The sequence below is a fragment of the Phocoena sinus genome, chromosome 16 (assembly GCF_008692025.1).
Source record: "Phocoena sinus isolate mPhoSin1 chromosome 16, mPhoSin1.pri, whole genome shotgun sequence".
NCBI lineage: Eukaryota > Metazoa > Chordata > Mammalia > Artiodactyla > Phocoenidae > Phocoena > Phocoena sinus.
The window spans coordinates 8,731,260-8,743,365 of NC_045778.1; the positions used below are offsets into that span (position 1 = coordinate 8,731,260).

Below are 12,106 nucleotides of genomic sequence, written 5' to 3' on the forward strand. Positions count from 1 at the left end.
ATTCACCTTGAGAAGTCAGGATAATTCATTCTTCTCCTGTTTTTTCTACTAATCTTAAGAGCTACTAAACTGTGAAATTACTTGCTGGTTCTGGGGCAAAACAAAGCCTCTTCTGATCAAGCTACTCGCAGGTGATCAATTCATGATCAGATACTTTTTTAGGCATTAGTTTTCCAAGTGTAATGCTTGGAATAGAAAGATCAGGATCACCTGAGGAATGGTGATAAATGCAAGTTCATAAGCCTCAGCCCAGACCTACTTAATCAAAGTCTGGGGGTGGGGGCAGTAACTGTTTCCATCAGCCCTCCTTTGGTCCTGATGCACACGAAAGTTGGAGAACCAACGGTCTAGAACAGCGGTCCCCAACCTTTTTTGGCACCAGGGACCGGTTTCATGGAAGACAATTTTTCCACAGACGGGGGTGGTGGAGGGGTGGTTCAGATGGTAACGCCAGCAGTGGGGAGCGACGGGGGAGCGGCAGATGAAGCTTCATTCACTTGCCCACTGCTCATCTCCTGCTGTGAGGCCCAGTTCCTAACAGGCCGAGGACCGGTACGGGTCATGGCCCAGGGGTTGGGGCCCCCCTGAGCTAGAAGATTCTTGACTAGCTCTAGACTAGTTCTACCTAAGTTTGATCAACTTTGTGGAAGAGTTTCGTTCTACACCCTCATAAACCTGTAAAAGATCTGCTAAGCCTGAGGTACTAAGTCCTTGTAGATTCTGCTTGAGTTGTCAACCAACTGTGAAATTCTACTGAAATGTTCTCTTCAGAAGATAGGAGGGCTGCAGAAGAAAAAATTACCCCAAGCTGGAAAGAGGTGATGCTAACAGTAGATGAGCTAGTGTAAAGAAATTACTTTTTACCTTTCAAATGAGAAGCTGAGCACAGGCTAGCAGTGCAATCTGGTTTTATTAACACATTTGGTCTGAGTAGCTCATCTCTGTTTCCTGATGGCCAGGTAGGACACTAACAAGGCTCCAATGATTAAGGTTCCAGAAAGGCCAGCCACCCACAGTGCTTGGGAGTCTACAGGAGACCCTGTAGGATGGAAAGGTAGATTAATGCATGCTGAAAATCAAGTGATTCTACATCCCAATAAAGACTGCCAGTCTTGAGCTACAGGAAAAAAAGCTAGACAATTCCTTCTGAAGTTCACATTGACCAAATCAGTAAGGGAAGCAGGGGTGAGCAAGTAGCTTTGGTCTGACCAATGGTTCAGATACGGGACCTCCCGGGGGTCTCCTTCCACTCACTTGAGTATTTATGGAGCTTTTCTGAGGAGTCCTGAGTGGCTTGGAGTAAAATCATGGGACCCTGGCTAGAAATGCTAGCAGTGCTGTTCTGAAAATGCATGTCAGAGCTTCTTCTTCCTGTTGGAGAGATGAGTTAGGGATTTGTTAGTACATGTGGTTTGAGTGGTTAAGGAGTCTAAAATAGTGCCAGATCGCTTGGTATGGATAGTTCTGCTCCGTGGGCCTCAAGAAAAACCTCAATGTGTTCAATACAAAGTCTCAGACTTGCTCATTTGTATTAACACTTCCAGAGAAATGATGACTTTGGACTATCCCCAAACTGTCATTCTTCTTACATAGAGATGCTTAAACAGTTGTACCTTAGTACTGAGACCCTATGATATAAAGGTACCTGGTAAGACACTAATAGCAGAGCTCTGTTTGAATCCTATTTCTACTGCCAGTTGTAGATCTTTGAACTTTTCAAAGTTTTAGTTTTTATAGACATATATGTATACCAGTGTATGTATCATTGCATCATTGCAGTTGGATGTTGAATATTTCATCTATTAGATGATAGTTATGAAAAATACTATGAGGTGTTTTTTTTTGCCATAAGGGACTTAAAGCTTCAGGGGTCATGAATCCCAATTGATTCAGGAGCCAGGTAAGATGTGTGGGATCAGGTGGAGTATACAGCTGTACGAGCATTGGGCCTGATCATTAGAGCACGTAACTCTAAGTCTGCAATCCTATTCCACGTGTAAGCCTTCAGGCCTTGTTGCCAGACCTGCCTTCAAGCAAGTATAGAGGTCTACATTTATATCTGGATAGACCAGAAATGTTTTATTAGATTATAGGCTGTGAACCCATTTGACTCCTGGCTAAGTCAAAATTTATATGGAGAAAAGCTAAAGCTGAGAGTTTTCAGAATTTATAGCTTATATTTAGAAGGCCTGGAATTCTAGGAAACTAGCTGTATTTCTGTTCTACTGCATCGTGAAAGTACTTAAGGAAGCTTCGTTAATAAGATGAATCTTTGGTTTGACTCATTTGCCACAGGCTAAAGAAGGTTTGATCTGAAATACAAATACACTGAAATCTGTCCTCTGGTGTAGACAGCTTGGAAACTTACGTCTGGCAGGACAGGTTGTCACACAGGATGGTGTCCCAGCAGGCTGGCAGACCGATGCACTGCAGTGCAGATACACCTGGGAGCCAAAAGAATTGGGATCGTGGTACAACACATCATGATAAGTCTTCAAACCTGCTTTGTCTCCCCCAGGAAGAAATCAAGAAGTTTCAGAAAATCCTGAAAAACCAAGCTGACATCACAGAATCACTAAAATACTCGATTCTAGTTGACATGTCACACATGCCATTCGCATCCCTTGATTGCTCCAAAGCGCTACCAACAACCAATGTTTAACGGCCACTTTGGCTGAAGAAAGAGACGGTGTGAAAACACTTGAGCTGGGGGGTTTAGAGCCCTGCTGAAGAACACAGAAGGTGGCATCATACCGGTCCCTTGAGTGCCTGCTTTGCCACTGAGTCCACGAAACTGAAGGTGGAAATGCTGAAGCGCTGGTAGTGAGAAGGAAACGGCAGGTCCAAGGCTCTCTGGACAGGGATCAGTTTGGTCTGATAGTTGTCTCCAGTGTAGGGGCATCTAAGCAAGGATATCTGGCAGTCAAGATGGGCTCCGTGGAGGGTGTTTAAACACAGGTGCAGGAAAAAGCCACTTACCCATTTACCAGCATGGGCCACTGGGGCTGGAGCAGGGTGTTTGTGCTGGGTGTGGCCCAACACTGGTGTAGGCGCAGCTCTAGACTGGGGTCTGTTCTGTGTTGGATGGAGACTTCCACGTAGATGGGATCCCGAAGCAACTTCACCACTGGGTAGTCACTAGCAGTGTAGTAGGAGCTATAGTGTTTGTCTGTAAGAGGCCAAAACAAATTGAAGTAGTAAAAAGCTTGGAACCTCTGGTGACTTGAGACAGACCATCACCCACATAAACACCTCTGGCACATATCTTGTTACCAAGGTAGGGTCTTGACGCCCAGAGGAGTGACAAGACTTGGTCTAGAGGCCAGATTCTCCACGAAAGAGGGTCTTACCTTTGGCAATCTGAAGTTCCAGAGTGAGGTGTCCAGGCTGGGTCTCAGGAAGGGGTGGCGGGACAGTAAACACCTGGACATTCACTGGAAGAGCATTGCTGCTTACAGAGTAGCTACAGCTGATTCGAAGCCTGCAGAACAATAAGGTTTCAGCTACTATCTTGGGTGGGTGGACCATGTCACCGCTTTAAGGTTTGAGGAACCGTTAAGTGATAGGTGTTAGAACAAGTTTATAAACGTGTTGTGTGATTCTGGCCTTGTGAGAACTATCATTGGGGAGACTGATATGTCAACAAGATCAGTGTTTGAGTGTTTGATATAAAAACCATACAAGAAACAGATATGGTCAACAGATGAATGGATAAAGGTGTGGTAGATACAATGGAACACTACTCAGCCATAAAAAAGAATGAAATGATGCCAGTTGCAGCAACATGGATGGACCCACAGATGGTCATACTAAGTGAAATCAGACACAAAGACAAATATCATATGATATCACTTACATGTGGAATCTAAAATAGGACACAAATGAACTTATCTATGAAACAGAGACAGACTCACAGACAGAACAGACTTGTGGTTGCCAAGGGGGAGAGGGCATGGGGGAGGGATGGATTGGGAGTTTGGGATTAGCAGATGCTAACTATTACATACAGACTGGATAAATAAGGTCCTACTGTACAGCACAGGGAACTATATTCCATATCCTGTAGCAAACCATAATGGAAAATATGAAAAAAATATATAACCGAATCACTTTGCTGTACAGCAGAAATTAAAACATTGTAAATCAACTATACTTCAATTAAGAAATAGATATGGTACTATGAGAAGAACGTACCTTCTGAGGAGGGGGTAGTCAGGGAAGATGTTGCAGGGGATTTGATAAAAGTTACAGAGATAGATAGAGTAAAGTATGGAGGCAAGAAGTCTGAGGGCCACTGAATACTCTAGAAGCACAGTCTGGGGTTAGGGAATAGTGAGGGAAGGACTGAGAAAGGTTAGGCTGGAGAAGTAGTAGCAGTTCCATGCAGGGCCCTGCAAACTATGCTCATGACATTAAGCTTCAGCTCTAGGAAGACCAAGAGAAAGCTTTAAGTATGCTAAGGTTTTAAAGGGATTCATTTTGCTACAGCTTAAACAGTGGGGGTAGAAGGAAGAGACCAGAGTGAGAAACAAAAGACCCGGTGAAATGAATTAGAAGTCAGGTAAGTTTGAGGCTTAGATCAAGTTGGTGGCAGTAATGCAGGGCTACTGGATCAAATAATGGTCAGTGAGATCGGACAAGCAAGGCAGTTGAGATTCTCCTGTCATGAGGAGATGGTCATTTCTGGACTCATGTTTACTCTGGAACTCCTGCTTTATGTGAGAAGGGAAGTCAGGCATTCTGGTCAAGTAAGGTCAGGTTAACTAAGACCCTTACCTGAAGATACTGTCTCGGGTGATAGAACCATGGCTCCAAGTTCTCACATCCCGAGTTGCAACCAGCTCGTTTTCGTACACTGCCTGGGTTCCAGTGACCTACAAGGGCAGGTAAAGAAGTCTTGTCACTCCTGCAAGCCAGATGCTGCTTCACTCATAACTTGCTTTGGTTCAGTGCTCAGCAAGGCTGCCCTATCATAGGTTGCATTTTTCACAACATGAGTGGAGGCAAGAGCAGGTGGCATTGACTAGCTGGCAACTTATCACTTCACCTTACTTTCAGGACAAAGGGACAGGAAGAGGCTTATGAGTACTCAGATGAGGCAGCCAGAAATACTACCGATCTCAGCTGACCTCCCTGCTCGTTTCCCAGGGCAGTGCAGTGGGAAGAACCTGTTACTGGTTCTTCTACAGTGTGGTAAGGGGTGCTAGCCCCTCGCTGGAGTGCAGGTGGGATGACTTAGCCGAGTGCCCTGGGGAGGTTTCGGCTTTCTCAGTGATGAAGCCCTCTCTGTCCTAGAGACCATCCTACACACCAAGCAGTAGTCACGGCTAAGCTATTCCAGTTCTCCCCCCATCACCAGGGCATTCCTACCCAACTTCAAGTCAGGAACAGAGCCCAAGGTCAGCTCTTCTCACCCATCTTGTAGTACCACAGGCAGTAAACGGAAACTGGAACAGGACAAAGGTGTGTGTTGCCATCACAGGTTTACATTCACTGTCATTCCTGAAGGCCAAGTGCACAGAATTCAGCAGCAGTGGGGGTGAGGTCACATTCCGAGACACAGCGATGGAGAAGTGGCCGTCCTGGGTACAGCGTGCGGTCACTGAAACACCAGAGCAACTGTGCTGAAGGCAGGTCATCTCGCTTGTTACTGAGCCAGCCAGACAAGAGTCTAATTATTTAGTTTAGTTCTTTTAAATTCCCCGCCCTCCTCTCCCCCGCCTCCTAGAAAAGCTGCATTCCCAGCTAGTGACCGTGATGCAGGTTCAGCCATCCAGAGCTTCATCAAGGCTCTGGATGGCCACTTGGGTTTGAATCTTGCCTCCACCACTTACTGTGTGGCCTCAAGCAGAGTATTTAACCTCCTTGCATCAACTTCATCTGTAGAATGGGGATAGCCGTACCTGCTTTGTTTTACTGATCAGCTAGAATTCAGAGCATAGAATTGAGTGTGGCATCTAGGTGTTTAATGAGGGTCTCTTTTTTTTTATGGGAAAAACTTGGAGCATGGTTTGGGACAAATAATCATCTTTTGAAATAAAGCTCTCTGACAATCAGCCACCAGTGGCTATTTCTTGGGAATTGGTTACGTTTCTGTCAATTAGCATCTTGCACACAGACTTAGCTCCTTGAGTTCATTGAGAGTTACTTGCTTTACACTGGATTCTAGGAGAACAGACAGTGGAAGGTTGTAGAAAGCTCTGTCACTTACGGTCAAGTGTTCTAGGAGGTGTTGCTTATACATCAACCTCTGGTCATCTTTAGTATTTGCCTTCTGGATGGGGGTGGGGGAGAAAACCCTCCTCTGGGTTTAGTTAGTGGTAATTGCAGGCACTTTTCTTCAGCTGATTTCAAAGATATAGTGACTCACCTGTGTTTCCGTAGTAACAGGAATTGTCCTCTTCAGAATCGTAGCAGCAGCCTAGCTGCTTACAGTCTCCTTGAGTGATGGGTGAAGGAGCACATGGCAGTCTGTCCCACACTGGGATAGAGTCGCAAAGGCCAGCATTTGGGATGTCTAGGGCTAGATTTTGCAGAGAAGAGCAACACTAAGTAACAAAGTTTGGTCTTTAAGAAGAGGCCATTTCATTATAAAGCATTAACATTCAATTCCCATAGATATCTATGTGATTGAAAGAGATATGTACATAATAGAGATTATAACTGAGTTAGAAAATTAACTATTAGATCACCTTATAGGAGTCCCCTGAAAGGAGTCCTCTTTGGAAGAAGAAATACCAGTAAGATTGGAAGAAGCAGTGAGACTCAAACTTTTTTATTCAAGTAAAGAATTCTTATGGTTCTCATGAACCTAGGGGCAGGACAGGAATAAAGATGCAGACGTAGGGAATGGACTATGAGGACACGGGGAGGGAGAAGGGTAAGCTGGGATGAAGTGAGAGGGTAGTGCTGACATATATACACTACCAAATGTAAAATAGATAGCTAGTGGGAAGCAGCCGCATAGCACACGGAGATCAGCTCGGTGCTTTGTGACCACCTAGAGGGGTGGGATAGGGAGGGTGGGAGGGAGACGCAAGAGGGAGGGGATATGGGGATATGTATAGCTGATTCACTTTGTTACAAAGCAGAAACTAACACACCATTGTAAAGCAATTATACTCCAATAAAGATGTTAAAAATAAAGAATTCTTAATTCTGTTTTTTTTTTTTTTTTTTTTTTTTGCGGTACGCGGGCCTCTCACTGTTGTGGCCTCTCCCATTGCGAAGCACAGGCTCCAGACGCGCAGGCTCAGCGGCCATGGCTCATGAGCCCAGCCACTCTGCAGCATGTGGGATCCTCCCGGACCGGGTCACGAACCCATGTCCCCTGCATCGGCAGGCGGACTCTCAACCACTGCACCACCAGGGAAGCCCCTTAATTGTGTTCTTTAAAAGGCACTTCTCAATCTTAGTGTATTTCAAATTACCATCATTTTGAAATGCAGTTCTGATTCAGTAGGTGGGGAGTGGGGCCTACGATCCTGTATTTTATCAGTATTACCCCAGTGGCTATAGCCTAACAAGGCAGGTGTGAAGAATTACAAGTTCGACTCTTATGACTGAGGTAGGGCTCTCAGGTGGCAAGGCAAGATTTGCTGGAGTTGAGTTGGTGTCATACTTCCTATTAATTACCCAGTTAAGTAATCGAGTAGCGTCCCTAGCTGAAGAGACTGAGCCCTATTCTCAGCGCAGTCTGCTTCTTGAAGGCATTTGCCGAGTCTCCTTGATAACTTCAGCTTCCTTCCCTACCCTTCAAGGCGGGGGGGAGCTCTGGTCCTGGGATAACTCTTGGTTGAATCCCAGCTCTGCCACCTACCAGTGACGGGCACTTGGTAAGCTCCCTGCTGGGGGCCATCAATAGGGCTCACAGCGCTGGGCTGGGATTATAGGTGACACGTGCAGCACCACCCACAGTGCCTGGGCCCCAAGTCATCGCTCAGGTGGTGGTTAGCCTAAGGTCTCCTGTGGAGGGGAGAGTTAGAAGATAGTCCTCCACGGGTGCCTGGGGGCACTGCACACAGCAGGTAGAAGATGCCTGAGGGCGTCTTCCAGGCAGCTCCATACCACCCAGAACCTGGAATTTTCCAGCTCTTACCTGGGAGATCCACAGGACACCTGAACAGCTTTGTCTCTGTAACTGTCCTGCGTCCACCCGCATCTGCTCCTTCAACGCCAACAGGCATGATGTAGTGGGAGTCCTGGAGAGACAGGCCCCGGAAGTCAGCCTGGATGGTGGCACAGGTGTCTCAGCGTTCCTGAGGGCTGGGTCGTACTCACCCACTCAGTGACATAGCAGCCGCTGTAGGACACGTCCACCACCAGGGAGCTGCCAGGGCCCTCGCTGACCCAGGTCCCACACTCAGAGTCATTCTGCAGCCTGTGCGGCAGCCCGCGATTATCTGGGGGCGGGGAAGGGGGGAAAGCACAGATGGTCGGTCACCACCGTCACCAGTGCTGGGAGAGGACTGCCAGCTTTGCCTTAGACCCCAGGGATAGCTGCCAAGAAAAGAGGAACAAAAGGGGAATCAGATTCAGAAGCAAAGCTACATTTTAAAAGATTCGTTCTATAGAGAGAAGCGACAGAGTTTAGCAAAGGGGGGAAGCATTAGGACAGGAAGCAGAGGGCAGTTCTAGGCAGTAGAGGAGACACGCCATTGCCTGGCTCAGCCTTCAAACCTACCCCAAGCTATTAGTGCAGGAGGGGTTGCTGTCTCCTGGCTGAGGTTTATGGTGAACTGAAAGCTCCTTAGCCCACAGCGGAGCCCACCGGGATAACCTGGCGCCTTGGGCTCATGCTGACCACTCAGAGCAACAGACAGCGGAAACCAGAGCCATAGGGATTGCAGCAGCCACATAGCAGCGTCACCGGGAGCCTGACTGACCGCGCTTCCTGTCCTGCACTTCCTCTCCCAAGAGCCCGCGCTCCCCATGCCCTTTATATACAGAGGGAAAGCTCGTTTCAGGTGCACATCTATGTAGCATGCAGGTGGCACTCCTTTGGAAAGGGTGATTCCTCCAGCTTCATTCACTTTAGGCCACAGTCTGCAGCTGCAGTGCTTTAAACATCGAAATCAGGTGGTCTTCAGAGCCCAGAAACAACGTGGTGCCTTTTAGCTGAGAAAGGCTGTCTCCCGGTTGCTCAGTGTAGCACTTAATTTACTAGCTTACTGACCTTCCTTTAGAAGCTTGCATATCTGGGTGTAAATCCTAGCTCTGCCACTTATGAGCTGTATGAACTGGGTAAGTTACTACCTCTCAGAATCTCAGTATTCTCATCTGTAAACTGGGAATATCTCCCGGCAGCTGTGTTCTTTTGATTGTATTTAGCCTAATATTTATGATAGGAACAATTTTCCCAAGTTGACTAAGAATCTTTGTCAGAGCACTGAGAACGTGTAACCAGGTATCTATAATTCTCTTCAACTAATAAAAGCGAATAAGCATGTGTCTTCCCCGGGGAAACTGCACAACTCATTTAACCATGTGGTGACAAACAACACTGAGGAAATGCTGGACTCTGCCCTCGGGGATGGGATGTGGCTTTCCAGCACCTCTGTCTGGTTTGGGTTTGGCCACTAGCCCATCACATCCCATTTACTTACTCATAGGACTTACCACATCGGGTTTTAATGGCCTCTTATTTACTCAGTGTCCCTACTAGAAGCACTTGAGGGCAGGGACCGATGTTTTTTCATTGCATCCTGAAAGCCTTAGACAGTGTGTCCTCAGTGTTTACTGGGGAAACAATGAATCAATGAATGTGCTTTCATTAGTGGCCATGTCCTAAGGCTAACCCCCTTGAAAATGTGGTTTCCCAACCTCACTGGTACAGATTCATTTCCTTTGTGATGAGCTCAAACTCATAATATTTAGGTGTTTTTTCTTCAAGTCATTATACATGTGAATAAGTATAAGAATGAAGAGGAATATAACAAACTAGTGAATAAAACAAAAAAGAAACAGACTCACAGATATAGAGAACAAACGAGTGGTTACCAGTGGGGAGGGGGAAGGAGGGAGGGGCAAGATAGGGGTAGGGGGAAAAAGGTTATTATGAGATTATATGAAATCATCTGTGTGAAACTTTTGAAAACTGTAAAGCACTATAGAATTTCAAGAATCTTTCATTCAATAAAAAAAAAGGATGAGGGTTGGACTTGTGTGTGATGTCTCAGGAGCTGAATGGCCAGTCTCCCCACTGGACTTAGGAATGTTGCTCCCTAAAGTATTGAAAAATCAAGGAAAGTTTACCTATTTTGCTAAAACTTGGAGGCAGTATAGAATATGGTTATACGGATTTTGGCAATGGGTGAATCTGGGTATAAATTCTGAGTCATTACTAGCTCAGTGATCTCTGTCAATGAGTTACAATTTTTACATCTTGAAAATGGGGATAATAACACCTACCTCACAGGGGAGGTATTATTATAACGAACAGGTTTGTGTTCGATTAAATTATGTATGGATAGTGCTTATTATACAAACCTTGCTGCATAACCGTGACTTGTTAAATTGTCACTAACATTAACTAGACAAGTCTATGTGCTTGGGAAATAAAGGTGAGATGGGAGGTGAAAAGAAAGCAACTGCCAAGCAATGGCCTCCTTTGCTCAGTGCCGAGTCTGAAGAGCAGCCTGTACTTCTGGGGTTGCATTCCCTTGTGAGGGTATGTGTTTATACAGCTGAGAAACAAACATAAAAGTCTGGAACTATGTTGTGATATCTGGAAGTCCACCCAGGCTCACACCAGTCACGCTGATGTAGAGGGTCAAGGGTGAATCCCAAGATACACCAGCAGGGCTGAGATGAGGTGAGTTCACACTCACTTCTGCACTAAATCCTCTGAGGACATCTTTATTCAACGACACGACTCGGTTTCGGGAGAGAAAGTGCACTGATAATGTGCGGTCCACCTCAAGGAGCCCCGATTATCTCAAAAGTAACTCTCTGCCCTTTGAATCTGGAAGGGCAAAGGCTGCTCTTAGTATTCTCTTATATTAAAACCATCTGCTCGTTTAAAAACAATTCTAGTGGGGGACTTCCCTGGTGGTCCAGTGGTTAAGAATCGGTCTTGCAATGCAGGGGAAGCCGGTTCAATTCCTTGTCAGGGGAATAAGATGCCACATGCCGCAGGGCAACTAAGCCCGTGTGCCACAACTACTGAGCCCTCACGCCACAACTACAGAGCTCACGTGCTCTGGAGCATGCGTGCCACAACTAGAGAGAAGCCCATGCACCACAACGAAGAGCCTGTGTGCCACAATGAAAGATCCCGGGTGCCGCAACTAAGATCCGATGCAGCCAAAAATAAATAAATAAATATTAAGGAAAAAATAAAAAAGTAAAAAATAATAATTTTAGTGGGATTACAGGTAGAATACAAATCACATAAATTGTAGACTTATCAAAAGCGCTGTCATCACTGCAGTGTTCATTTGACTCACGTTTTATAGACATATTTAAGGATACACTTTGTGTCACCTACCAAAGGACTATATTATAACCCTGGCTTTCCAGGGTCCCCAGCTTGTAGACAGCAGACTGTGGGACTTCTCAGCCTCCATAAACATGTGAGCAAATTCCTCATAATAAATATATATCTATACACCTCTATCCCCTACTTGTTCTGTTTCTCTGGAGAACCCTGACTCACACATTGCTAATTCCTTATTCACTGGACTGGCCCCCGAGTGTCCCCGAGACATGGGAGGGCAAGGAGAGCCTGTGCTACTGGGCAAAGGCCAAGTCTGATTTCTGAAAACCTTGCTCACTCTGGGCATACCTTCTTTGAGTTACATTTGAATGTTTCGATTTAAACTAAAGAACAAGGGTATAGCTATGCCCGGTTTACTAATGCTCCCTTTATTGGAAATGGGCACACATGGCGATTTCTTTAGAGACTGGCTGCGTTTTGAAAGATACCAGGGTTGTTACTGCTTTCTGGCCGTTGGACACATGTTCCTTCAGACCTGGTGTGGACAGCGGTTCCCTTGCTGTGACTGGAGTGTGCCCTCCTGACTGGAAGGTGGGGTATCACATAAACAAAGCCCCAGGAAACTCTCATCAAGTGTGAAAGAGCAATAATCAAAAGTACCCCTCAAAT

The 12,106-nt window shown here is 46.0% G+C and overlaps 1 protein-coding gene across 2 annotated transcripts; it reads right to left on the reverse strand.

The window, feature by feature from the left end:
- Positions 1 to 890: 890 nt before the first annotated feature.
- Positions 891 to 8,861, reverse strand: ZP4 (zona pellucida glycoprotein 4). Of its 2 annotated transcripts, none has more exons than XM_032608836.1 (12): positions 8,684 to 8,858; positions 8,281 to 8,402; positions 8,099 to 8,201; positions 6,371 to 6,517; positions 5,415 to 5,602; positions 4,777 to 4,874; positions 3,351 to 3,481; positions 2,980 to 3,169; positions 2,755 to 2,902; positions 2,369 to 2,444; positions 1,255 to 1,371; positions 891 to 1,039 (listed from the first exon to the last, which is right to left on the reverse strand). In XM_032608836.1, exons 1-12 carry the CDS (start codon positions 8,856 to 8,858, stop codon positions 936 to 938), a joined length of 1,599 nt encoding a protein of 532 aa, XP_032464727.1. In that variant the 3' UTR covers positions 891 to 935. The 2 variants fall into 2 exon arrangements, with proteins under 2 accessions (XP_032464727.1, XP_032464726.1); XM_032608835.1 differs by having other exon boundaries at positions 905 to 1,039; positions 6,371 to 6,523; positions 8,684 to 8,861.
- Between the last annotated feature and the right edge of the window lie 3,245 nt (positions 8,862 to 12,106).